The sequence below is a fragment of the Fulmarus glacialis genome, unplaced genomic scaffold (assembly GCF_000690835.1).
Source record: "Fulmarus glacialis isolate BGI_N327 unplaced genomic scaffold, ASM69083v1 scaffold8846, whole genome shotgun sequence".
Taxonomy (NCBI): Eukaryota; Metazoa; Chordata; class Aves; order Procellariiformes; family Procellariidae; genus Fulmarus; species Fulmarus glacialis.
In genome coordinates, this window is record NW_009217551.1 from 47,746 (window position 1) to 75,073 (window position 27,328).

General features: G+C 46.4%; 1 protein-coding gene across 1 annotated transcript; it reads right to left on the reverse strand.

Annotated features, from left to right (window-relative positions):
• Positions 1-79: 79 nt before the first annotated feature.
• On the reverse strand, positions 80-25,115 carry ATP6V0A4 (ATPase, H+ transporting, lysosomal V0 subunit a4). Its single transcript, XM_009579719.1, has 20 exons — positions 24,904-25,115; positions 24,324-24,402; positions 23,394-23,488; positions 22,214-22,339; positions 21,716-21,810; positions 20,519-20,645; positions 19,667-19,749; positions 15,257-15,350; positions 13,608-13,820; positions 13,038-13,188; positions 12,329-12,468; positions 11,872-12,029; positions 11,302-11,395; positions 9,393-9,511; positions 8,212-8,428; positions 6,439-6,546; positions 4,448-4,582; positions 3,359-3,476; positions 1,277-1,448; positions 80-173 (listed from the first exon to the last, which is right to left on the reverse strand). Exons 1-20 carry the CDS (start codon positions 25,018-25,020, stop codon positions 80-82), a joined length of 2,535 nt encoding a protein of 844 aa, XP_009578014.1. The 5' UTR covers positions 25,021-25,115.
• Between the last annotated feature and the right edge of the window lie 2,213 nt (positions 25,116-27,328).

The window sequence follows — 27,328 nt, forward strand, 5'->3', positions numbered from 1 at the left end:
CCATATATCCCACTCTGTGGGTGAGCCACCACAAGAAAACAGAGCCTGGTCTGAGGAGCGAAGCAGCGATGCACTGGCTTCACTCTTCTGCGGTGCCATCGATGATGTGCTTGAAGGAGAAGGGAGAAAATTTGTACCCGGCTCCCACGTAGAACTTGTTCTGGAACTCCACCCTGGGGAGGAGCAGAGGGGGGTGTCAGTGCTGCCCGCAGGCAGGACCTACGGCCAGCCGAGAGGCCAAAATGTGGCACCCACAGGAAAAGGGAGGCCATGAGAGATGGTGGCCTCTGAGCCGGGAACGTAGGCTCCTTCTGGAGCCAGCAGTGAGACACAGGCAGCCCAGTGAGCAACCTGGCACCCATCAGCTTTGACTTTCCATCAGTCAGCCTGGAAATGCTTCTCATGAAGCCAGTCAGCAGGACCTTGCCTGCCCGCTAAACTGCTTCTAGCAGCTCTGAGAGCTGAGACAACCGCCTGCTGGTTGCACACTCTGGTGGGAGACAGACATCTCCCCCTCCCTGCACAATAACAAGCAACTGCACCACGGTTTGCCTTGACAGCGTTTGTGGGTTTTGGTGGGACGTTACATGGTGAAAAAGGCCACAGCTTGGGTGCTCAGGCAGGATGCCAAGTTATGGTGGTGATGAGGGGCGATTTGTTACCTTGGTCTTGCTTTATGTACTAGCCTGGTGGTGCGTCCGCACTGCTGTCCTTGCCTGGACTGACGTCTAGTTAAGACAGACACAAGCTAACTTGAAACTGGTTTGCCACAAAGCCAAAACAGCCTGGAGCTCAACCTGGCCTAATGGCACAAGTGCTGACCCAGGTTTTTAGCAGCTTTTGCAGCCCTGGCTGAACTCTTGCTGCAGTAGGTAGTCCCCAGCTGGCTTGTTTGATGGTAACCCTGGGTGGGATACACAACCAGTGGTGTGGCTGTGCCTTCAGGCCTTATCATGCAGGTCAAGGTGGCCCCAGTGGCTCTGCATGTTTACCGGGGTAGAGCTGCAGGTTGCCATTTGCCACATGTGCCCACAGCCCCCACGAGCTCAGGAGGACAGGCAGGGTCCTCCAATGAGCAGCTCAGAGATGGAGCAGGGGGCTCTGACCTCCCTTTGCAGGAGTCTCCCTCACTTCATTTGCCAAGGGGGACCAATGTCCTAATGCATAGGTACCAGCATGGCGTGTCTGACGCCGGCTGGTGTGGCCATCTGTTTCCACAGCCTGATGCCTCCCAAAGACTGCTTTGGGAAAAGCTCCCAAAGACCACACCACCTACCAGTGCAGACGCAAGGCGTGCAGAAAGGCTGAGAGCCCCTCCATGACAAGCAGGATGGCTACCGTCAGCACTGCAAATGCAGCGAAGATGATAAAGATGACAATGAGGCCTGCCCAGCCGCTGTTGTTGAACCCGTTGTGCATCACCATGGTCCAAAGGACCTCTGACAGTTCTGCAAAAGGAAATAAAGGGAAAACAGTGCTGTGCAACAGCCATGGACAGACACAGTGTGCAGTCTGGCAGCTCACCCATTTTTCCCAGTTAGATGAGCTGGCCTAGGATAAAATGTACATGACAGTGATCACGTGTGACCACCCTGCCTCTCCACAATGACAGGGGAAGGAAAGTGGATGCAGGTTGTTTTCCATTGCTCCTTTTCACTGTGTTAGAAGCTGATGGTGCTGTTTTGGCTTGGCTTTGTATCACAAGTCCATGTGAGCACGCTACCAGCGCTGCTGGTAGAGTCATCAGTTTAAATTGGACCTCTTTAACATGGCAGATAGGCAGTACGCCGAGCCTTCTAGGACTACCTGCTGCTAAATCCCAGTGAACATGATTGATTGACATAGTCAATACATGTGTAGACTATGTTACAAGCTGTACTGATTGATGGTAGCTAAAACCCACAGGAGATGTGTAATTCCCATTTGTTCTCCAAACAACTTCTCTTAGGGTGTCATGGAGAAGCTGTGGTGGAAAAAAAAGGACAACTGGTTGGTCCCGCTCAAGGCAGGATGTATTAATGTTTAGTTTGCTTGCATGCTCTTAAAGATTGTTTTTCCTGTACGGTTTTATATCAACATTCACACCACTGGTATATCTGACACATCCTGCCAATGCAAGACCATACTCCTAAGCTAACTACCCCAGTCACATTGGATAGATTCAGGACTGAGCAGTTTTTCTCCTGTGATACAGGCAAAGCAAGGACTTAGCTCAGCTCTTCCCCATCCAGATGCTCCAGCCACCGGTTCAGCCTTATTTTCCATTTTGCCAGTCATTGCTCCTCAAGCCATATTCAGACTATAGATTCAATGACCTGTTACTTTAGGTGACAAGAGATGCAAGGGATCCCTTGCAACAGCTGCCCTCAGGAAAAAATACTCCTGTCAATGCCAGTTTGTAAGGCTGCAAAGGAATATGGTGGTTTTCCAGGCAGAATTCTGACATAACACATAGGACTGCCCTTAGCTAAGCTTTTTAGTTGGTTTATTTTATTTTATTTAGATACCTGTCCTCCATGTAAAGCTAATGTGTATTAGCTTCCACTCGACTCCTACTAAGCTCGTGTCTGTGCCATGAAGTACAGCCTGTCAATCCATGGCACGCCCCCCCTTTTGTTTTCCTTTTTTGTGTGCGCAATTCTTTAGGGCAGGCGCAACTGCTAGCCAGAGGCAGTACAATAATATTAATAAAAAACATTTCAGAAAAATTAGAGTCGTTGAAAATCTGAAGTTCCAGCCTGAGGCAATTTCTAGTATTTGAGCATTTGTTTTTATCTTAAATCAAGACAAAAGACATTGAAATGCTGTACATTTCTCATGGAATATGAGGTTCCACTAAATGTTGCTGGGAAAAATCCCAGTGAAAATGACAAGTTCCAGGATTTTTTGAACCAAAACTTTTCTTTCTAGTTTGCTGAACCAAATCAAAATAACTGTTTCAAGTCGTTTTGACATTTATCTGCATACCCTAAGGCTATAGCAAGTGCCTCCTGGGAAATGAAGTTATGGTTCCCATATTCTGTGGACTGGACTACCCATTTGGACTGCACCTCCCACCATGCCACGAGGACTATTCCAGAGGGGCAGCTGCAGAGCAGCGTGGGAAATGCTCCCAGCCAGCAAATGCAGTCAGGAGCTGCCTGATATATAGCTGCCAGAGATCACCACTAAAAAATTAGATGGCCACCACGAAACGCTTGGATTGATCTGACCTGAAGCAAAACATTCCGAGACACAAACATCCACGAGGAGAACTTTGATTTCATGGAGAAATTCACAGCAATAATCAAACACCAGCAGAAGCAGCGATCGGCATGGAGTTGCTGGTGAGGTAACTAACAGGTAGTCAATCACTCACGTGCATGGGCTAAACTCAGCGCCCAGAGCCGCAAGTAGGATGCTGTGTTGGAGATGCAGCCAAGGCAGTATTCAATGGTATGGATAGCTTGGTGGACAAATGTGTCTCCAAAATTGAACTGAAACAACATAAAACCAAACACGTTTTATTAGTTCTCAGTTCAGGGCTTCCTGGTTAACAGAGCAACACTCCACCAAAGGCTTTTCATACTCCTCCCTTTTCCTTGATATGTCCTGAGCAACACACAGATAGTTGCCAGATAAAAAGACTGCTTTGAAAATTGTCAGTTCTCTATGATCGTCCCATACATTCTCCCCGGAGAAATACAATTCCAGTGAAAAGCAAATGTTCAGGAACCAGCTCATATTCCAGTCTTACAATTTCAAATATGGAATAAGATGGCACGCCAATTGCTACCAATCTTTGTGATTTCTTGCAGAGACAGAAATTCTTATGTAAAATAGGGTTTTTCAGACTATCTGCCTATTGGTATCTGTGTTTTGGGAGATATCACTGAATAAGCATATTTTCTAAGACTGTGAAGATTCCCTGTGACTGGGAACAGTCAGCCATATCCACACTCAATATTGTTGGTACTTCCAACCGCCACAAACACTTTTGTCACTTTTTTAACTGTGTTGCTGCATACTGCGGAAGCCCTTGACAATATCTGCCAAAGGAAGACTTTTCTCCCTAGCCAACACTGCAGGCTGCCAACTTTTCAATGCTCCTTTGCAATTTAAAGGAAGGAAAACTCACTGACTCTTGGGGAAGGCTTGACCTTCTCTGGGTGCAATGTGGAAGTGAAACACCCCCCCCCGCCCAGGGAAACAAAAGCTTGAGGTTTGTAAAAGCTTGAGGTTTGTAAGAATGCCTGCCATCCCTAGGCAAAACTAAAGAAAAAAATTAGAGGAATTCATTCTATGAAAATTCAAAGCTTACTCTGTTTGGAAACACAAACTGTTGCAACAGTGTGTCTTGGTATCTTGTTAAAAAGAAAGCCTGGCAACTCTGCAAAAGCCTTCTGCTTGACTTTGTGTCTTTTACTATTGTGTGTGTCTGAACAATTTTCTGCCCACACTTTCTTACCTCTTCATCATCATCCTCATGTCCTCCATGGCCACCACTGTGGTCTCCCTGGGAAGCTTTCTTGGAGTGATTGGTCTCTGGGACATCTACCTCATTTTCACCTCCAGGGTTTCCTGAGATGGCTTGAGACCGAATCTTTCAGAAACAAAATGTAATATGTCTTTTGTGTCATGCTACAGGTTGATGCCAAAATGAAGCAGACCATGGCACAAAACTCCATCAATAACCTCATGATGGGTAACATATGAAGGACTATAGCATGAACATGAGGACAATTTCAACAATAGTCAGTCATCACGGACCACAGAAACTGAGTACTCCTGCCAAATGGCTAATAATACTTAAATATTTTCCATCCTAGAGCATTTTCCAGTGATTCCAACTAATTTGGAGCTAGTTTCTAGTCTCACAATGCACCCTTTATACCCACCATGAGAAGATCCATCACTTTTGGCAAATGAGAAAACTGAGGCACATTAAAGCTGATGATCTCAATTAGGTGGGTGCAAATCAAAGGAATTAGCATCAAATGAAAGGGAAATGGAGCCTGAAAGGATCAGGTGACTTGATGAAGGTCACACAGTTCCTGGGATACAGACAGAAGTACAATTCAGATCTCTTGATTCATTTTAAATTGACAAAAACTTCATGACAACCCATCTTCTCTCCGTAATCATTCTTTTCAGAGCTTTTCTAGAGGCCTGAACAACCTGATCTGAGCATCGCTCCAGAAATTACAGCACAACATAAGAATAGCCCTACATTATATGCCTATAACAGTCCTATTATACAGCATAACCAAATACAGACCTCACAGCTTCTGTCAGGTTCTGTCCTGTCACTCTCTATAGTTTCCAGCAGGTTTCATGGGCAAGGTCTCATGATAACATATTGTTTCCTATTGAAGCAGTAATCATTGTCACACCCACTTTATCTTTGCTTTACCTGAATGTCAGCATAGAGAACAGACTTTGTTGCAAACATATAAATCTGGGTAAATGTGAGATGTGATCAGACAGCCAACATATGAAAATTAGGAACAGAAATACAGGGACATAATAGGAGGTGGGGAAAAGCTGTCAGATGTTACTAGCATAAAAGCAGGAGATGGAGTCAGCCATGTCAAGCTTTCATCCAAATCCCAGAAGAATGACAAAATAAGAAATTACAGTGCAGAGGCAGGACTGCAAAGGCCTCCCAGGGACCTGGCTTTCAGTTATAGGTCAGAAGTGACTGGGTTGGAAAAGGTCATGCAGCACAACCAGCATTTCTTTTTTCAAATGGAAACATCTGTGCCCTATAAAAGGTACTCCAGGCACTAACTCCGACTATAAAGAGAAGTAAATCCTGACAAAGTCAAGTCCTCTTAGCATAACAAATGAGAGAATTAATGAACAACTGGGAAACTGCAGCTGCCGCGGTTACGTGCTGAAGAGCTGGGCAAACCGCAGAGCCCATGGGAAGGACGGCTCTGTCAATGTGAAGGCAATCACTTAGGGAAGAAAGCACCACCGGAAAGCAGGCAACAGCTTTTAAATCAAGCCTCTCCTCCAAGCAGTGTTGATGTCTCCAAGGCCAGGAGTATTGCAGATGCCCTGTTCCTGCAGAGCAGCCAACCAGTTGTTAGTGGTGGTTGTGGATTGGGAATGAGGTCTTTGCCCTGTCTCGGCTTTAGCAGAACGTCAGTCTTTCTAAACCTTCTCTGGTTTTGGATACAACACTTGAAAGAGCTCAGTATCAGCCTAACTCCTCTCCCAACAAGTAGGGTATGGCATTGTGAGCAAAGCTCCTACTTCCCGTTTAGATGGCTCAACCAAATGTCCATACACATGCTCTTGGCACATGTGCCATAAAGCACAGTTTGAAATCACCGGAGAAACTCTGAGATCAGAGAAAAGCAGAATTAGATCACTGCAAACACTTTTTGGCGTCTGTCTCCTCAGTTTTGCCCTTGCTGTACTGAACCCCCTTGCCTGATCCACATCCCTTACCATGCGCTGCGCTTTCTGGTGGTTGGCTCGGAGGATGAAAGGTTTAATTAGGAGCATCCAGGGAACAGCAATCAGAGCAAATATGACCAAGAAACTCTGCACTTCTTTCTAAAAGACAAAACAACAAGAAGAGCAAAAAGTTACTTTACTTCCTTTAGCCTTTACGGTTAGAAACCTGATTCTATAAAATGGTATTTTTGTTATACAACAGATATACTCCCTGTGTCGGTTCGTCTCCTCTGCTTGTAAGGACATGAAAATAAATGCATGCTACTTAAGGCTCAAGAAAGCACTTCCAGCTAGAGATGGTTGGAGACTCGGAGATGAAAGGCTTTCATGTTGGAAAGGGTTAATTTGCCAAAACCCAATGTTACTGACTTGAACCTGGCTTTCCAGTGTCCCAAGTGAATGTCCTAACCACTGGGTGAGCCAGTCAGTCTGCCTTGCTTTGATCAAAGTAGAAATGCTGCAGTTAGAGCCAAGTCATCCGAGTCTTCCCCTGGAAAGCAGGGAATCCAGGATTTGCTCTACATTTGCAATTCCAGGAGGGAATTGAATCCCCATAGCTTAGGCTTGATAACACATTGCCCCCACAATATAAGGTGTTCTTGTTGCAGTATGCCACCCCTACTGCTGTCCTAATATAACTGTTTGTACTTTAAGAAAAACAACAAAAAAAAACCCCAAAGAAAACCCCAAACTACAACTTCTGCATTTTTTTAAAGCTGGCTCAGATCTCTGATCAACTTATGGTTGGTCTCATACAATCTTTGCGTTCAGACTACTCAGGTGGATGGCACAGACAGTTACTGGTGGGGTAGGGGGATAGGAATATGAGAAAAAAATTGCCATCCTGGAAACGCTTTGGATTGTTACAAAGCAAAACGTTATCTGATGACTTTTTGAAAGCTGGGAAAACACACTCCCCTGCAGCCTTAACGCAGTTACTTGGAACTGATCGGGGCTCTCTACTAACTCTGACTCACCAGCAGCCCTAAAACTGAGCTCACGTTGAAGTGCTAGAGTGTGCAATTGTATAGATTGCATCTAGATATAGATACAGATATATATACAATATCTATATATTGTATAGATATGCATCTATAGATGTAGATGCATACATGTGGCTGGAGGCAGTATTTGCTTGCAGATTCTTCATTGACGCTGCTGATGTAAAGTCAAGCAAGAAAAAAAAAAATATCCATGTTCTGAGCAAATAAATAGAGATGACTTTAAAAGAAGTTTTCTCTTAGGGGAGAATTTTGCTTTTGTCGTTTTTTTTAAGTGAACTCCCCAAAGGAGATATTTCTGACAAAAAGCTGCCAGAAAATCCTCTAGCTACTTCTACTTTTTAGCTTAAAATATAAAGTTTTCAAGTTTTCCAAAGAGGAAATAAGAAATTATCAAGGAAAGGAGAGGCTTGCTTTTTCTCTAGCATTGTGCCAAGACTTCAGGACAGCACATCTGCAATATCCAGATTTGCATCTTTAATCGCCCTTCTTTCCTTTTTCCCCCAAAAGTATCTTAAATTGCATCATCATTCTTGTAAGGATGACACTCAGAATGAGGTTTCTTCTGCATCACTGATCGATAGCTTCTCTGTCCTACCTGTCTACAAGGCCAACACGAATACCTGAAGAACAAACTTCTCTTATGTGACTGGCACTTGTGATTGAGCTTCTGAGCTGGTTGCCCATCTTTATGCCCACTCTCCACAACACCCACTGCAAATCCAAAACCAGCTACAGTGGATTTGAGCTGCTTGATCCATACCTGATGCAGATATAATGGAGCGTTTGAAGCGTCACCATAATTGAACAGAAACATATTGATGAAGTGGATGAGGATGCTTGGTGCACTCTGGGATGAGTGGACATCAAAATGACACCATTTGAAAATAATCATGAAGACCAGGTAGCCGAAAAGGGAGATAATAAAAATCATTTCTGGAATGAACTGAAGGATAATGTTTATGTATTTCTTGAAGTAGCTGGAAAGAATCAGGAAAGATAACTACAATTAATACAGTGGGGTATTAATACAAGGTTGCATCCAAGTATGGCAGTATTGTACACCATTTATTCTATGGAAAATAACGTAAGAAACATACAACTATCAGTAGCCAAGAAAGAAGTCTGTAATTGCAGTCCTTACAAATGAAAGCTATTATTAAAATACAAAAGCTTTACCGTATTGATTCTTTTCAGGTTTTTGTACTTGACCAGTATCTCAGCACCTCAAAAGCTTAATAAATTGAAATAAAAGCCAATTTTAAAAAAAATGGTTAATTTACGAAGTTAGGCATTATATGCTGAGGAAGGTCAGAACCAGATGTAGAATCAATTTTGTAAGGGCAGTCCTCCTCTCTGTCATCTGCAAAAACCTTCCATCCTTGAAGGTCACTACACACCTTCCAGCTTTGGAGAGTCTCTCAAGACAGCAGTGTCAGCCCCTCCACTCTATCACCATTTCTTACTTTTTGTTCCAAAATATAGAGGCAGAGGTATAGACACACACACCCACAGATCCTGACCAAAGGCCCACTAAGTCAGCAGAAAGACACGCATGCACACTGTGCAACATTTCAGTGTGCTTTGGTTTAGACCAAAAGAGTTTGTCTTTCAAGACAAAAGTTATCAATAGTGGGAGGTGCTATATATTTTTAATTTAGCGTACCTTAGTATTTCTGCAAAATCATGAACATAAGAGAGTGAAAAAGAGTTTATCCAAGAGAATATCTGCAATGTGACAGCTGTCCTCTGGCCTTTGAACTCAGCACTCTGTACCAACAGTGGCGTGAGTCAGTCAGTGTACGGGGCATTTCTACTTGCACGGGGGAAAGGGCAAAATCCAAGTCATCGGTCCAAGATATGAGTCTTTCTCTGAACGAAGGACACTAGTTTAGAGATGAGGACTTGTGTGCTGCAGCAGTGGGCTTGGTGAAACAAACTTACATGTGGTTGAAGAGACTGAGTATCACCCCAAAAATCATGTGCACAATCCCTATGACAACTGACATCTTCATTTTGTAGGAGTTCAGGAAAGTCAGCTTGTTTGATGCAACATTCCAGATCTTTGGGAAAAGGAGCAGAGAGAGACAGAAGAACAAGGTTTTCAGATGTTTGCTCAATAACAGATTTGTGGAAGTTGTTGCTTTGACACCATCAGTTTACTCCTACTGGTTCTAGTAAGAAGAAAACAAGCGACAGAAATCTACGTGTTCCTTACAATACTTTTCACTCTGCCAAGTTTCTCATCTAAAAGGTATAAAGTATTACCCTTGTTTAACAGAGGAAATTACAAGGATTTAAAATGATGTAGAGACTTTGCTTTAGTCCTCCAGAAACTGATGCAAAGGCTGCTAGCAGAACCTAGATCTTTTCAGTGTCATTCCTTGCCCTTAGGCTGAGTCATGTCCTTTAGCAGAGGTAGAAGGGCGTGAGAAAATCCCCCCTGCTTCTATGGAAATTTGTTCCACCTTCACCAGAGAAGTACCAAGAGCAACAAAAAAACCCAGTTCATTCCAGCTCTTTGGCCATGGAGATCAGATTGTTGCCTGCCTCTCTGCAGTAACTTTTCAGCTGTGTTACGACAGTAACCACATGCCTCTTCTCAGTCCTGCCTTCATTACATTACAGAGCTCTGGGGTTCCTTCTCCTTTCTTCTGAAACTTCCTAGACCCCAAAGCCTTCTGACCCCAAAGATGGTAAGTAGATACCTCTTTTCAGACACTAAGTATAGTACCTGAACAGAAAGGAGGGAGGACAGGATTATTTGGAAGGCAAAACGTTAGCTTATGTGCCTTTGTCTGGCATGCTTTGCCTCTTCCATGGTTATGGAAGAGACTGCCTAGCCTCCTCAGCTCAGGTTGACTCTTTCTTTTCCAAGATACACCTCAGCCATCCTGCCAGGATTTGCAAAATGCAAAGAGCCATCCATCCTTCCGGGCAGATGACAGGGATAATATCCACAGCGAGGGCCACGCAAGGGCTGGTACTTTCCAGTCCACCCCTTCCCTGCCAGCACTTGTTCAGCCGTTCCCCCCTCCAAACCAGGGGTCCCAGCCTCTCGAGCAAGCAGCAGCCAGGGTGGAGAGGGGCTAGCTTGGGTTAACTTAAATTAGGGATGTGTTGGGCAACGTACAGAAAATTCATCTTCCTCCTCCTTCAAGAAGTTGTGACTTGTTGAACTGCACTGCCTATGTCCTGGGCAGATCTTTAGAGCCCGGTTTGTGAAAAACTTACTACAAGGTCAATCTCTCTGCAACCCAGGGGACGCCAGCGTTTCTTTGTGTGACCAACTGAAATGAGAGCGCATGCAGCAGAACAGAGGTTAATTGGCTGATATGAAGATTGAAACAGGGAAGGTTGATGTTAACAACTGCGTTTCAATACGTGATAAAGAGAGAACAGCAAGAAAAGGGAAATAGGACACAGAGAAGAAAATGTGGATCCATTAATTAATAGGGCATTTACTTCACACTTCATGTGATAAATACACTGCATAGAATTTAGGACTTTGCCCTCAAACTTGTGAAGTAGCTCTGGAATGGGTTAAGTACTCAAGAAAGGAAACTGAGTCTAGCAGCCTGGTGACAGAGCGGAGACTGCAGCACAAGACCGCTCTCTAGTGAAATCAAAGTTCCTTCCTGCTTACCATTTTGCTGCTGCCGGTCCAAAACTGTCAGCAATATATATCCTTGATTGATAAAGAAAAGCATCACAACTATCATGTAAAGAACACACAAAGAGCAAGAAGAGAAGAGCACAGCTTCAGGAGAGAGAGCAGGGAGCTACTGATGTACCTGGTATGTAGACACAGGATTGAAATACAAATTATCCTAGAGCAATTTAATTTAATTACCGGATCTATTCCAAATGGATATGGATTTCCAGAGTAGACTCCTGGGACTGCTGGATCCAACTGCAGCACCGTATTGTCCAGAAGCACATCCTTACTACAAAAGAAAAGTGAAATGGCCTTTGCAGCTTAATCTCACCACGTAAGCCTACGGTACATTTATGTGAGATGTGCTGAGGACTACCACATGATACCTGTCACCGACTCCAGCCTTTCTGTGAACTGTTAACCCGGGGCTTGTGCGCACACGTGCGTGTGTGTGTGTGTAAATGGGTCCTACACAATGACAGTCTCCGTCACACTGATAATTCTCTATCCATCAGTCCTGGACACCTGCAGATTTTTATGCACATCAGTGCCTGAAAAAACAGGCGTGTTCCCAAGGACTCTACATTTCCATTTCAATAGTGAGTTCGTCTGCGTGTGTCAGACAAAACCTCTGATTCATTCACGACTGCATCCACAGCAGAGAGTTCTTCCCTTTCCCACACAGGCGGCCACTCTGCCTTTCTTTCAAAGCCTACGTGCTCCATTTGGTGTGTTTTCAGTTGTTTCCCACATTTAGCTACTTACTTCCAAGTGCTATTTTTAAACATGGGGATGATATGCCAGGAAGAGCCAAAGATGTTGAACGATTTGGAGAAGCAGTCATTGTAGATGAAGCCTGTGTACATGGAGAATATGCCCATGAGCAGGATCAGGTAGCGCCCGCTGAAAAAGGTGTTCCAGATCTGCAGGGGGAGAAGGCAGTGCCAGTGACCAAAGTACCTGCAGTCCCATCAAATGGTGGGCCTCAGCGAACACGATTGTACTAATCTATGCATATACAATTATTCATAGGAACCCCCAGGCCCCTGGGGCCCATCCAGGTCTCTGTGTAGAAGAAGGCAGAATTACTTGCCAAATCTCTGCCTCGCGAGCATCTTCGAAGGATCTCCTCTCTTTTGGGAGGCTGGATGCCCCCTTTATCAAATGGGGATTATGAGCCTTTTCCTATGCTGATAGGGTGCACCAGCTCCCTGGTACTCACCTCATTAGTACTTTTCTGGGCAAGAAGGCTCTTCTCGTTAATGACCATCCAGAGTGCAAAGCCCAGCATGACAGCGCCATGGCCACAATCCCCAAACATCACCGCAAACAAGAAGGGAAAGGTAATGATAGTGTATGGAGCTGCAGGAAGGAAAGAACAAGAAGCTCAGCTCCTCCTAAACAAAAAGACCTCAGTAGAGAAGCAGTCTACCCCACTGGACCATTCCTCACAGGTGCTGCCCTTAAAGGCCTCCATGACCCCTCCCCTACTCCCAGGCAATCAGATCTAGTGCAGAACTAGCTTTACCACCAGAAAGACTCTAGGTTTCTGTTCACTCTCAGTGCTCTCCTTGAGATTAATGTTTCACACTTTTCCCAGGTTCTTTTGGCTTTTTTTTTGCCTCAGCACGATAACTTATATTTGCCTTGTGAGCTTAGGTCTTTTCTTCAGTGCTGCTACCTCACCATTTGTTCCCTACCCTGTATTTGTGTAGTTCATTATTCCTGCCACAATCAATCACTGAAGACCGCTGGCCAAATTCTTTGCCTGAGAAAAATCCATGCCTATGCACAGTACCAATTTTTACCAGCAGAAAATATGGTTCACATTTCTCCATCAGCGATGAGTGCATGTTTTAGGATAGCGATGGAGCTCAAAGGCTTCACTTTGGCCCTAGCAAACCAGGTGCAGATCGCTGAGTGTTTCTCACCTGGGTTCATCTCCCTGTAGTTGCCCACACCATACGCATCCACAATGTTCTGAAATCCAGCTGTGAACTTGTTGGTCCTGTTGAAGGTGGGCGGTGCCATCCTGGTGTGTATGGCGGTCAGGATAGGAGCAATAGTAGAGCCACTGCGCTCCTGCAAACCCGGTGACAAGGACAGACACAGTCAGGGTGGGTAGCAGAGAAGAATCAGTCCCACAGCACCAAGGTCTGTGTGCAAACATGCAAAGGCAGCAACATGAAAGCAGGGCTCAAGAGTGTTATATCTCAACCTTTTTACTAATATCCAGATTTTTCCATTTTCTGTGCTATTGATTTGTTCAAGGAAAGCTGCCAGCACTGCTGACTCCTGTGGGTCGATCACAAACCTGCTAAGATTTAATGCTGACCTTAAACTCCCCAAGGCCAAGCGATCATGCGACAACCTCAGCTTTAATTAAAACAGAAAAGGGAGCCCAGCATTACAGTAACAGTCAGAAGTCTGAACATACGGTCAACATATAAACAATTTAGTTTGGGTGACAGCTTCAGGGACCCAAAATGTTGGTCTCTTACCATTCCCTGATGGAGAGCTCTTTTTATCCGACCAGCATCAGCCACTGGGAACCAGATCTCTGCGATGACGCACTGCTGGGTGACGTCAATGTTACAGCAATTCAGGATGTGGTAGATGGCTTTGATTTTCTTCACCTTGATCCCCCAGGACCACAAGTTGGCTGCTGCCTCATGCAGCAGTCGCTGGCGGTGGGACTCGGTTTGGGTTATCACCTGTTAGCACAGCACAGGCAGTGCCTGAGATAGAAAGGCATAGGCGGCATGGTCTACTCAGCAGTTATTTGGGGAAGGCAGGTGGAAGAAGGTTGCTGAAAGGGCGCGATTCATATGAATGTGTAGGGTACCCTGGAGGGCAGCGTGTGCAGGTCTGGACACAGGAGCACTTGACCCCAGCTGCACAATGCTGTTCAATAAGGACTCTCCCCGCACGGCCCTGAGCCTCCGTAAGTGTAGAGGAGACCATCGGGAGTTACTGAGCTGTGGGCTTGGCTCCTTATCCCGTTGCTTACAGACTGGTCACATCTCCCCGTGCACTTCCACCCTGCCATCCTCTGAAAGCAGCTCTGTGCCACGAGCTTGGGGCGCATCACATCCACGAGCGTGCCTGCGCTGCTAGAGCTACAGCTCATGTCCCTGGTGGGACGTCCATGCATTCATGTGCCCACCACAGTGCTGCTGCATAAATGAGCAATGGAGATAACACGTTAGGAAGATAACCTGTGTGGTCTACAAGCACTGAAGAAGCCTAGCTGCTCACGGTGCTCAGGAGTGAAAGTCAGTTTGGAAGCAGTCTTGCGTTCAGGCTTGGCAGTCACAGGCATCCACAGAGGGGGTGACAGCAGGATGTCAACTGCCACATGGGCCACCTCAGGCAAACAGGGTGTCCATTCCCTCCTGTCTTGGGACCCACTGACTGTCATGTGTGACAATACAAAGGTCACAGGCAGGAGTCCCTCCAAGAGGTGTGAAGTCCTGATACAGTATATGGATCTACAAGCTACTGAGCAGCCATAGCAACTGAACTTGTAATTTTCAGCCCTGTGTTAAAAGTTGGAGTAAAAAGGTTGGAGACTTGTACTTCTATAACAGCAGTCTTGGCTTTCCATTGTAGTGTGACAAGTGCCCCAAGATTTCCTCGGTAAAGAAAACCTAATTTAAACATAAAATAAATCTTTAGAGTCCTCTCTGAGCTTAGTATAGTTGTACTACACTTGTGACTGAGCAACTTAGTGAGCTGCTGAAGGAAACCATGCTGTAAGAGCTAGATGAAACCATTTTGGACAACATGCAATTTTCTTACAATACCTGTAGCCTGCTGATGACCTTAGATCCCACCCTGTAGCCCCATATCATAAGGTCTAAACCTCTGACCTCTGCACAGCCAACAGAAGCAAGTAGTTTTTGAGCCCCTCACATGGGAGCCTGTCCTCCAGCAGCCCCTGGGGGGTGTAAATGGGCAGAGCAGAGCACAGGCACTGGCCTCTGCTCCTGGGCTGGTGGCTTCATCCCCAGCCCCCAGCCAACTCTGCACAGCCAGCTCCCAAGACAAGCCTGGGATCTGGCCATGGCCACGGGGTTTCAGGTAGGACAAATGTCTGGGCAGGTCCCACTTAGAGGGGTCAGACCCCAGTAAAGCCACTGGCACTTACTGTGTTTAAATCCTCGATCCTTGTGTTGACTCCATCAAGCATTTCTCGGCGCTCCGTGGCAGACTCTGGACAGGGATAGACTGTGGCACGAAATCTAGTCTCAGTAAGAGAGAAGTGAGAAACACCATTTCTTTGACTGACTTTTTCTTCCTCTGGACTTCTCAGCTCAAAGGTGGGGAAACTGGACTTTACTCCTCACCTGGTAGTATACACTTCCTACAATACTAGAAAGTTGTGCCTGGTCTCCCAGAAAGGTACAAAAAGGTACATTTATGTCTTCATGAGAAAAAGGATCCCTTTGCCTGTTCTAGCTGAAAAAACACTCCCTGTCTGAGGTGCTACAAGGTACATGATATTACACAAAGGTCAGCACTTATACACAGGCACCTCCCTTACGCCCACAGGACGGATGCCCTGCGAAGGTCTGGGGAAGCTGCTTGAACTGCAAAAAGCCACAAAACACGCACCCTGGCCAGGGCAGCCCCATTAAGAGGGTAGCCAACAGATGTCCCTCTTGCACCGAGGCTGGAAAAATACCGTGTCCCTGTCGCTGCACTACCCTCACGCAGTCACTGGGGGAAGCCATCAGCTGAGCTACTGCTGCACAGCAAGCAAACACCCTTCGTGCTTGCAGGCTGTGTAAGTAAATAACCCTGTTTAAAAAAAAAAAAAAAAAAGGACGTATTTCCAGAATAAAACAAAAGGAGAATGACCATACAGCCAGCTCTTGGCTTCTGGTCCATCTGTTTGGCTAGACAGTTTGGGAGCAAGGGAAGGATGGGTGAAGTTTTTTAAACACCTGGTATCTGAGTGGTATCTGTTCTGTCAGCTTACATGTAGCCAGGCCAGTAGAAATGCTTTTATAAGTTTACCCCCAAGGCTGTATTTGGGAGATTCAGCTGGTTTGTTTAATGTGGTATAATAAGGACTTATGTGGGCTTCTAATATGTGAGTGAAGGTCTTATCTCCATGCAGGTGTTGTATACTGCTTCATCTATAATATGCAACATGATCTCCACTGAGGTGTTGTAAAGCCACTATATGAAACCAATACAGACAATTAGAAATAAATAAGTTGCATGTCTCTCTGAAAAAGCATACAGCTACCTGTCCTGCCTGCAAAACAAGTCCCAGAGTATACTTTGTGCACAAAGAGCAGGCACAAGGAGTTCTCACTGGGACCTCGCAGATCACAAGGTGCACTGCTGCAACGCTCTGCGCCCACAAGCTTTAACTGAGCTGAGGTGCTGCAGTAACTAAAATAGCAGAGATCGCTGCATTTTTTCCTACGTGGTTTGTTCAGTGGTGTCTAGTGCTTGTAGCCCTGCCACTTCAAGGGCATTATAAATGTTGTCCTTCAATATTGCCCCAACAGGTCTGCAGGAAGAGATCACTCCTCTTTGCAGATTGGAGATCTTCTGCCCACCTAAGGCAACATACTTCCATCATCCCGCAGTGGAGTTATGCTGAGTTAGGGTTGCTGAAGGGCTGCCCTTCTGCACGTGAGATGAATTAAAAGAAGATGTAACAGGGTCATAGGGGTCTACCCCTGTTTAAGAGACAAACAAATGCATTCTCTGTGTACAGATAATCATCCGTAAGTTCTGGCTTTGTCTGAGCATAGAATATATCACCACCTGCACTCCAAAATCCGTTCCAGCACACACACAAATTGAACAGTTGCAAATTGAACAAAACACGCAGCAGTTTCCTAGAGATCAGCCCAGAGCTGTGTGTAATGACAGCACGTGCTCTTCAGCTAAACTACTCTTTCCAGAATTGAATCTCTCCTCACTCAACACCTGGTATTCATTTCCAAAGGTTATTCACCCTACCTAATTATTTCCATCTTCTTATTCTTCACAGCTCTTAGTTCATCTTTAATAAGGATTTTTAATCAAACATGAAAGCTTATTCCTCCATGCTGTACAGTTCCCCCGTTTCCAATAACGTTATTGCAGCAGTGTTGCTTTGATCTTTTAACAGCCATTTTGCATACTGAGTATCAGCTTTGCCCTAACGGCACAGACATCTCTGAAAGCTCCAGGAGAATTCAGCAGGGAATCCTTACATTGATAAACCCAGTTTAGTATTCACATTAGCACTGAGGCAGCCGCAAGAAAAGGAGGAAAAGAAAAATTCTTCCATTTTCCTCCTCCCTGCTCCCTCTACACCTTTCACTAATAAATTTGTGCATGGACTTAATGCTCATGAAATTGGCAGACTAATGTTACCAATTAGAGTCAAGCAGGGACTACCAGCGTAACCTGAGGCATGCTGCTCTGCAAACAAATCTTAGCCTGCCTTGCAGGAGACGGGCTTATACCAGTCCCATGATTTTTGCAGGATGTTTACTTGTCATGAATGATGACTTAGTGCTAAGCAGAAATGTCCTGCTGGGGCTGGAATGACACTGCCATCTGCTTTAGGTATAGTCAACCCTGCCTTAAAGATGGACCAGACCAAAATGTCTTCCCCCGCATACCAGGGATGGCTGATGGCCCATGGAGCGCAAAAGGAGAGTCATGGGATTAATACATTTAAAGTACTGCCACTCAGCAAAACATCCGTATATACGTGCATATTAGCAAGCAAAAAATTTGAAAGGGAGGAAGAAAAGACATAAAGGACAATTTCAAGTGTAGCCTGATTAGCTGGCAACAAACAAAAACCAGTGTGCTAGCACCGCAAAGGCCATCCTGTAAATTTGTCTTAGGTAGGTATGTTTTTGTTCAGTTACAAGAGGCTGAGAGAAACCAACCTAACTTCCTTTCTATAAACCTACCACCACATACATGCCACCAGCTCATAACAACTTTGCACATCATAACCCACCCTGCAGGGTTCTGCTCACACTTCCAGTGCTGCCTGGCCCCACGCTCCCGGCTGCACCCCACTGCAGAACGTCGTGCCTCCGATTTGGAAGATTCTGGGTTCAATCAATAACAGAAATGCTGACAGGCATCACATTGCCTGTTCTTTTACTCCCATCCCGGAAAAAAAGTATTGGGCTTTTGATTGCAGGGAATTTAAAATGCTGCAGGGGAAAAAAAAATCCTCCAAAATTAAGCGCCTGCAGCACTCTGTGGGCAGCCCCAGGCAACTCTAGGTGTACGGCCTGGCAACTTCCAAGGCCATCGGCATAGAGGCAAATGCCATGGGAAGCGTTCACCGCCAGCAACTGCCCATGAGTGCGGAAGGGGAGAAGGGTACTGAACAGCGTCTATAAAGCAGGCAAAGAAATGGGACATAAGCAGGAAATTGTAATCCAGAAAGAGAACGAGACTCGCCGAAAGCTCAAAGACCACCACCAACAGCAGACTGATCCTGCACAGTGGTGATGGCAAAAATCCCTCCATGTCTGAGGTTCAGGATCAGAAATGAGTGACTGAGACCTGGGAGTCTTCCCCCAGCCTTCCATGCCCCCTTGGCTGCTTTATAGAAAGAGATGCCCACCTCAGGAGGGCTGAATTGCTCTTAGGATGAACGTTGCCCTCCACTGCCTATAGAAAGCATCTTGGAGGGCCCCATTTCCAATGCAGGAATTGCTAACAGTCCCCAGGGGTCTATCGCTTTCATGGGACTGAAGTCAGTTCTCCCAGCTGGAGGAAGTGACCTTCTGCTTTTATTCTGATTAAAGGCAGGATGTTAGGAAAAACCTGCCCTGAGTGCACATGTCAGGTAAGAGCAATTGCTCACCCCGTCCCTGCGACCTTCTGCAGCCTGCTGGCGCTTGGCTGGCCTCGCTTGGCTGAGGGGCTATACCTGAAATGGATTCAGTGACAGCCGACAGATCCCCTCGTCAAATCTGATTTACACTGCAACAAAGCCCATCGGTCATCAGTGTTATGAAAGAGTAACAAAATATTCGACCTGAATTATCTTTTCAAGATGCTTAACAGGGTGGAAACAAGTCAGGCTGTATGAAGCTTTCATTTCTCTTCTGGGCTCTGTCTCTGATTACACAGATATTGCCCAAAGGCTTTGGGAAAGGGTTGAATAAACTACAGCATCATCTTTTTACACTGAAATGCAGGAAGGCTTGAGACCACTTCGGGGATTACCATGTTCTGAGTGCCCAAGTTAGGGCCCCTGGTTTTCAGGGGAAATGCTGAGTATTTCTTAAAAAACAGTCCCCTTTAAGATGTCCCAAGTTAAAATCCTAGCAACTGAAGCTCCCAAGATCTTTAAGTCACTTTGGAAAATTTAGGACCTCAATTTCCAAGTGCCAAGGTGACGGATAACTTTCATGATTAGGAGCAGCAGAGCTAAGAGCGAAAGGGAGCTCGGTGGCAGAGCTGACAGCCGGGGCACGGAGATCTAATCTCCGGCTCCAAAATCAGCCAGCCCAGGCTGACAGGTAAACACCTCTGCAGGAGTCATTGTGGTGTGCCCACCAGCCTGCCTTACCCATCGCAAATCTTCTTGATTTTTTGTTTAAGCTGCTCTCCTTGATAGAAGATAATAAACACGTTCTTCTTCACCTCTTCTCTCTGCAATGCAATTCAAGCAAAATTTAAAGCACCCAGGGGAGGGGGTTTTTTTCGTTAGCCTCTTCACTGGGTTGTTCTTTTCCCCCAGCCCCAGTTTTCCAGCAGCAACGTTTTCTCTAGATGCTACTTCAGGGACCAGGCATGGGCGGCAGCTCTGGGTTATGGGGGAAGGAGCAATGTGGAGCGGAGAGGTAGGGGACAGGAGTTCCGCCGGGGCACAGGGCTCACCCCAGAGACACCAAAGGGAATCGACCCTCTGTGGCCAGCCCCAGGTGAGGACAGCCACAGCCCACCTCCCTGGTGGTCCCCATAACACCTAGATGCTACTTCAGGGACCAGGCATGGGCGGCAGCTCTGGGTTATGGGGGAAGGAGCAATGTGGAGCGGAGAGGTAGGGGACAGGAGTTCCGCCGGGGCACAGGGCTCACCCCAGAGACACCAAAGGGAATCGACCCTCTGTGGCCAGCCCCAGGTGAGGACAGCCACAGCCCACCTCCCTGGTGGTCCCCATAACACAGCCACCCGGCTAGGACTCACATGCACTAGGGAGGACAAAGAAGCCACCTTGATAATGGCAAAAAGGGAAAGCAATGTCAAAAGAACTTCTCCCATCATCAGACTTCCCCACTTTTCTTCTACAGGCTGCCTTCAGACACCCAACTCTCGTGAGGCAGCCGGTGCTGCAGCATGGCCAGGGCACCAGTTCGGTTTCTGCAGGTCGCAGGCATGCACGAGGAGCAGCGTGAAGCAAAAACAGGTCTGTACCTACCGTCACAGGGTCCTCCAGGGGGGTGTCCATTTCAGTGTACCTCAGGTAGATGTTTCCCCTGCAGGCTCGCCACAGTAAACGCTCAAAGGGTATCATCCTTTCCCTCTTTATTACCCCTGCTGTGAATCTGAGCAGAGTTAAAAGATAAATAAATTACAAGCCCATTCTAAGTCTTTTAGGACCTGTAACGCACATGATTTTACAATCTCTTGTTTTCTAGTCCGTGATAGCCAGGACTGCTGCTGCTGTAGGCACTTCTAGGAAAGACCTCCTTGCTTAAGCCTGGCTCTTATCTCAATCTACTAACTTTATCCTGTTGTTCTTTCTGTAAAATGTTGTAAGTCCTCCCCCAGATCAACAGAAAAAGGACAAGAGACAATTCTGGCTAGAAATGGAAGAATGGAGAGATGCTTAAAGTCACATGAACAGAGAGTGCCTGAATGACAGAGGTAGGAGGTAGCAATTTTGAAGTGGTGGTTTATCTTTACTCCCTCCTGTTTTCCTTTTCCCAGAAAGCACCAGACTGCACTTTTGAAGCGCAGCATGACGTGCTGGTATACACCCGCCAAGGCAAGCCCCCTGCAGGCATATGCTTTGCTCGTCAAAGTGTTGAACAGGACTTCAGAAATACCAGCATAAGCAGCTAAAAACACCAGCCTGGAAGAACACCATCAGCGAGTTTTACCACACTTTTTACCACACCTAGCTGATGTAAACACAAGGGAAAGCTGTTTAAGTCTATGCTCTCCACCGAATTACCGTCAGCAATAGGCACGGTGGTGTCTCAGCTCCCCTAACTCTCACCCTCAGTGTCGTTTTCTGTCGCAGACAAAGCCCAGTGCAAGCAATCCCATGGCTTTTTGCTGTGGTTAGACATCCATCCCTGAGGACCAGCCTGGTAGCCAGATGCCTGAGTCCAGAAGCCACAGGTGAGATGCCGTAAGATAACAATTTTCAGTCAGTACCTTCTAAGGGGTCACTGGAAGTGAAAGTCCATTTGTCCCACTGACCCATAACCTGACCATAGCTTGGATGATAACTTCAGAGGGCAGTCACTCTTTCATCTTTATTAAACAGCTATGCTGAAAAGCTATGGTGAGCAACCTCTGCTAAGAACCTGAAGGAAGTATACCAGTGCCACAGCAATGCAGTGCAGGTGGGAAGCCTGGACAAGCTGGGGCCATCACCAATACATACCCCAGCTTGGCAGCTGCAGCGGCAGGAGTGCTTCTCAGCTCCAGCAGTCCAGATGTGTCTTCACTGAAGAAATCATCTGGCAGATTGGTTTCTGCCTGGAAAACATTAGTTTTAGAAACTATTCAGCATCGCCAGTTTGAAAACTATTTTCACATTTTTCTCCTGACATTTTTTCCCCCAAAGGTAGCTTTCCACAGAGATTTAGACCAAAGGTGGGGAGGGGGCGGGGGGGGAAGGTAAACTGTATCTTAGCAACTGAAAAGCATAAATGCCATTTTCAGAGAGATCTGGGAACCAAGTTCTTGAGAGCCACTGACTCACGAAGCAATATAGGCTCCAAAGTGACTGAGGTGCTTTTGCAAACATATCTTACTGGCTTGTGGTAAAGACCGCTGGGTTTTCATTAAAAATCAATAACAGCAACACACACCAAATGAAAATGTCAGTATTTTTAGGAACCATCCACATCTCTGTTGGAAGAGCAAAGAGGCCTCTCACCTCAAAGAAGTCCTGGGTTTTCTTCAGCAGATGTTTGAGCTCCGTCAGCTCAAGGAAGTTCTGCTTCAGTGTTTGCTGGTTCTGGTTGGCTTCCAGCAGCTCAGCTTCCAGTTTCTCCAGCACTGTCTGTTTAGGGTCCAAGCACATCCAGAAAAACTCTGAAGCAGACCAATGGCCCTTTACCAAGCTGATACCAAATCTCAAACAATAGATGGTTGGGGTTTTTTAAGGGGGAATACAGAAATATTCAATGAGCACTTCAAGAAACACTGAGTTTGTAGGAAGATATTAATCAATGCCAATGTCTCATTTTCCCATTGCCATATTCCCTACTGGGTGCCTTGTCCTCTTCTGGCATTAGAGTTCTGACTCACCTGACTGAAGCTCAGGCAGATAAGTGGGTGCCTGGGGTAGGTGTCTCAGCCTGTCTTGGCACCTCTGTGGTTCCCTGCAGGACATCTCAGACCCCAGGTGGACTGGCTGTCAGTCTAATGACTATATAAAAGCAGCCTACAAGGCCATTAGCTTAGGTTCATTAGCTATAGGCCAAAAATTAGATGAGGATGTGGGTCCAGGAACACACCAGGCAACCACCTTGCTCGTGAAGCTGAAGCCCTTGGAAAGCATTGTTTTTCTTCCTAGTCACCTACATATGCAGCATTTAAAAATTACCCCATCGGTAAACTTAGCTTCCACGTGGGCTAGAATAAAGCATCCCTTGCACATCCAAAAGCGAGGCACAAATATTTGTGTCAGGCCCCAATATTACTATATCACAACCATACTCCCACCAGGACAGACAGCCCTGGGTTTTTTATGCAGTGAAGCCGGTTCTAACATCAGCTCTCCTGGTTAATCACCAAAAACCTTCTTATTCTCTCCTACAGGATGATGGGGGTATTCTGTGATAATGATACCTTCCCATTAATACGTGGGACCAGAGGGATGTTTCACAGGGAATGGTAAAAAGACTGGGTTCCTTTAGGAACATGCGGTAAGACTAGCCTTAACCTAACTGCTGAGGCAGCAACTCAGGGAGCACCTCCACAGGCAGGGAGAGCTGTGCCAGCCTCAGCTACCGGGTCCTTCCTTGCAGGGGAGAGCTGTATCGAGCACATTACATGGACATCCCAGTGCACATCCCCTTCTCTCTCTCCTTGGCCCGCTCCAAATTCTGTACCTCCATATCAATCATTTCCCGAGGCAGGGGAGTCTCTGGGTACTTTTCTAGTTTGACTATCTCAACATTGTCTTCCATCTCATTTTCCAGAAAACCTGCAAGGAAAGGACACAGAAGTCTCGATACAGAGTCATCCCTGCTGCATCATCCTGGTCACCAGCTGCTGCTAAACCCCCTGTCAGGACTGAGGCATCACATGGAGGTGTGACAAGAGGCAGTGATATACAAGGGCCATCATCCCACTGCATACACACAACCATCAAGAGCTGGACTCCTTTCTCAGTGAGGACGCTGTTTCTCCTGAAGTTGTGGTAGCTGCTCCCACCCCCTTGCCCTGGACATCCCTCAGCCCTGGCACAAATAGCCAGCACGGCACCCCCTTGCTTGGGGCAGTGAATAAGGCACACAGCAAGCTCAGGCTTTGCTCCTCCGCTCTAGAAATGGCAAGTGCTATCCTTGCCACAGTGGCTATGGTGGGCACCGGTGTCATGGTGGGGGGAGCGCACAGCTCACGGGACACACGTCCATAGGACAGCAGGCCCCATGAGCTCTGTTGCTCAGGTTTTAAGGATTTGTCCCCAGGCTGAAGCACTCGGCCAGGGGAAGCGTATGCCCACAGCTGGCACATTGGTGTAAGAGTCTGGTTGTCTGGATTAGCCTCCTACCCAGCCTCATATTTATCTTGTGATTTTATATAAGCTAATTAACCTCCTTTCAGTTCAGTTTTCAAAACAGGGGCAACAATTTATTGCCCATACGGGGTGAAGCAGTAATTAGCTGACGCATGCAAAACATTTCCAGGGGCTCAGGTGGAAACATCACCATTTTGCCACTAATTCTGCTCCACAGTGTGAGAGCACTTAACAAAGAAATAAATCCCACACCAGCAGTTGGCGGAAAGCCGATTGCATTTGACAAGCGTTTACTTACGCAGGATCCTCTCCAAGGATTCACACCTTCTCACTTCATTCACAAACTTTCTCTGGAAGCTGTTCACATTCGCATTCAGCTAAAAACAGGAGGGAAAACAAGCCTGGGGCTGGAGGCTGCATGCTGCCGCGCTTATTTTTAACATCAGCACAGAACAAACGCCTTCGATGAAGACGGCCAACACCGCTGCATCTTACAGACTCCTAGAGGCAGGGCAATACCGTGGGTTTCCTTAGGGCCGAGGACATTGTGGCCTTACCAGGCTCATTTCCACCCAGCCTTGCTGTGACAGCAGGAGTCATAGATGGACTCTCGTGGAGAGACCCCCTGTCTTCTGGTGGTGGAGGGAATCGTCCTAAGGTTGTGCATAAAGTGCGCAGAGCACCGGGTGGGGACTCAGGAACAGGTTGGGTCTCAGCATGGTGATCGGCTTTCAGATCAGCTTTAGGGAAGTCCCGCTCTCTCCATGGGCTTTTTGACCACCCTGCAGGTGCACCATCCCCAAGTGCTTTGGAGGAAGGAGATGCACACCCCGGGGCGCATCTCCCTCAGCTCAGCGTGCCGGCTGGGCACTACTCACATCTCTGAACTGGACCAGACCCAGCTCCCCGAGCTCAGCCACGCAGCAGTAGGCAGCCTCCACCTGCAGAAAGAGCTGCATCAGAGTCATCTCCTCGCTCCGGAAGACTGAGGCCATTTCGTCTGCCCTCCTCCGACCTGGGCGTCCGTGGGGGCCTTGGTGGCAGCAGCACAGTCTTCCTCACCCAGGGAGGTGCCAGAAGGTGCTGAGCGCTGTGGGAACATTGGGATCACTGTGTCAAGGTGCTGGAAGCTAACCCAGCGCTGCCCATCATGTGCTTCAAAAGGGTTTCTTCACCTCCTAAAAGCCTCCTCGGACCCACATGAGGTTGTATCCCACCAGCGTGGTGATGGTTGCTAAGGTGTGCATGTGACACAGGGAAAAAGGGGAGCCGCTAGGCCCCTAGGACAGATGATGAGCAAATACCCTGCCCTGTCCTTTGCTGGACCAAAGATGCTTCAGGCCACTGCACTCAGGCCCTTTATTTGGGTTTTGGATGCTGAGCCTGTGAAGGACTCAATTTATCTTTGTCTTCCACAAGACAGAGACGAAAAATCATTCATTTCACCTTGCAATTAGATGGGTGAAAGGGGCCTGACTGGTTTTTATCACTTTCATTGGTAGTGTGAACACAACACTGCAAACACATCTGGAGCATGTTGTATGGGGATGGGGAGAAGATGACTATTTTATTTAAGTTAAAACAAACTAAGATTTAAAAAGCATTTTCTCCCCATAAAGGTCTGTTTTCAAAATGAGATGCGTGAAACATCATGCACTTCATGAAAGTTCCTTTTGTCTATATGTTTCTTATTATTTAGTTTGAGTAACCTGAACATACAAATTGCCAAAATTAACTGATTTATGTGCACAAACACAGTAATTACTATTACCCAAAGAAAAACATGCAAGTAGATATGCTTCTTGCATGCATTTAATTTTGTAGCAAGCCTACATTTTATAAATAGCAAAAAAAAAAATCCCTTTATATATCCTCACTTCTACTTCTTGACAGGGATGGGAAGTCAGTTGTCCTTAACCCTCTCTCTCTCTCCATGAACCTTGTCTTACGACACTTTTTTTAATGTGGATTCTAATAATTTTCTTTGTAACGTATGAAAGATTTATCTTAAATGTGAGAGAAACACTTTGCAAGATATTAAAGCCTTGTTTAGTGGGAGCACCGTAGTCACAAGTCTGTATTTGCTCAATTGTCCTGTGAGTTTTCCTTGTCTTACTCTCTTTACCCATTCACTAAATTATTTAAGATGTTGAAAATATAATATATGACAACTAGTAGCTTGTTAAAATAAAACACATCATGTGCCAGCTCCAGTGGGTTGAGTAAGGATATAGTCTTTGAAGTTGGTAGGACATTTTTCAGCAAACTATATTCTTCACAAGAAAAAGACACAAAAGCTGCAAGAGACCCCCACTACTCAGGCAAGAAAGTAAAAAAATTCCCTAGCTCTGATTTTCAAAAAGTTTAAAAGATCATCAAAATGTCCCATTTTAACTTCTTTAGACTGAAAAGTGTGAAGAGACTACAATTTAAAGCAGTTTGTATTTCTAAACCTGCAGTTAACGTCCATAAAAAATGTTAAAACCTTAGAATTAAAAGAACAAAACCCAAATGAAATAATTAGAAATATCTTAGTTAAACTGTTTCAAACCATCCAAACCCAGGGTTCTATTTTTCCTCGGTAATCAGTCAGTGAAATACCCCAAAGGCTCACTTTCATCTCGATTTAGAATGAGGGAAAAATGAAAACCAAAACTAGAAACCTCTTTCCAGCCAGGAAACCCTTCCCAGCCCCATTCCGAGGAAGGCAGAGCGTTCGCCCTTCATCCATTCCTGCAGCTACAGGAGCCTTGCCCAAAGCCACCTGCTGCCAGCCATGCCTCTATCAACACCCCCCTCCACCCCTCCCCAATTTTTTCCTTGGGCAAAAGAACAGTTAACTGGGAAACCGCTCACACTATCCCCCGTCGCTATTTTCCAGCAGTATTGCACTGCATTAAAACGCACCAGGTTTTGGGCAGGGTAAATCCCGGTGCTGCAAATGGCTTTGGCGAAGGTGTTACTCGGGTTTACCTCTCAGCCGCCGTGCTCCTTTCCGGCAGGCCCCTTCCCTGGGGAAGGGGCGAGCTCTCCCCTCGGCTGGCCAGCAGTCCGTCAGGCGACGACAGCAGGGTTGTGCCTTGGCATGGCTGCAGGCACCGCGCCGGGCGAGGAGGGCGGCGAGCGAGGCGCCCCGGCCAACTGTCCTGTCTCGCGCGGGGCACAGCAAACCTTTTCTTTTAAGGTCAGAACTGGTCTGGACCAGAGAAGGGAAACTTTTTCTGTCCCAAAACAACCCCGGGGTGGTCTGGACCCAGCGCTTTCTGGCTCGGTCACAACCTCTGTGGCAGGGCTGTGACAAGC

Excerpts from the sequence above, each read along its gene's own strand:
- ATP6V0A4 (XM_009579719.1), bottom strand. The coding sequence starts at position 25,020 with ATGGCCTCAGTCTTCCGGAGCGAGGAGATGACTCTGATGCAGCTCTTT. Across the intron at positions 9,512-11,301 it reads ATCCATTTGGAATAGATCCG|ATCTGGAATGTTGCATCAAA; the intron begins GTAATTAAATTA and ends CTTTTCCCAAAG. Across the intron at positions 174-1,276 it reads CACGCCTTGCGTCTGCACTG|GGTGGAGTTCCAGAACAAGT; the intron begins GTAGGTGGTGTG and ends GCTCCTCCCCAG.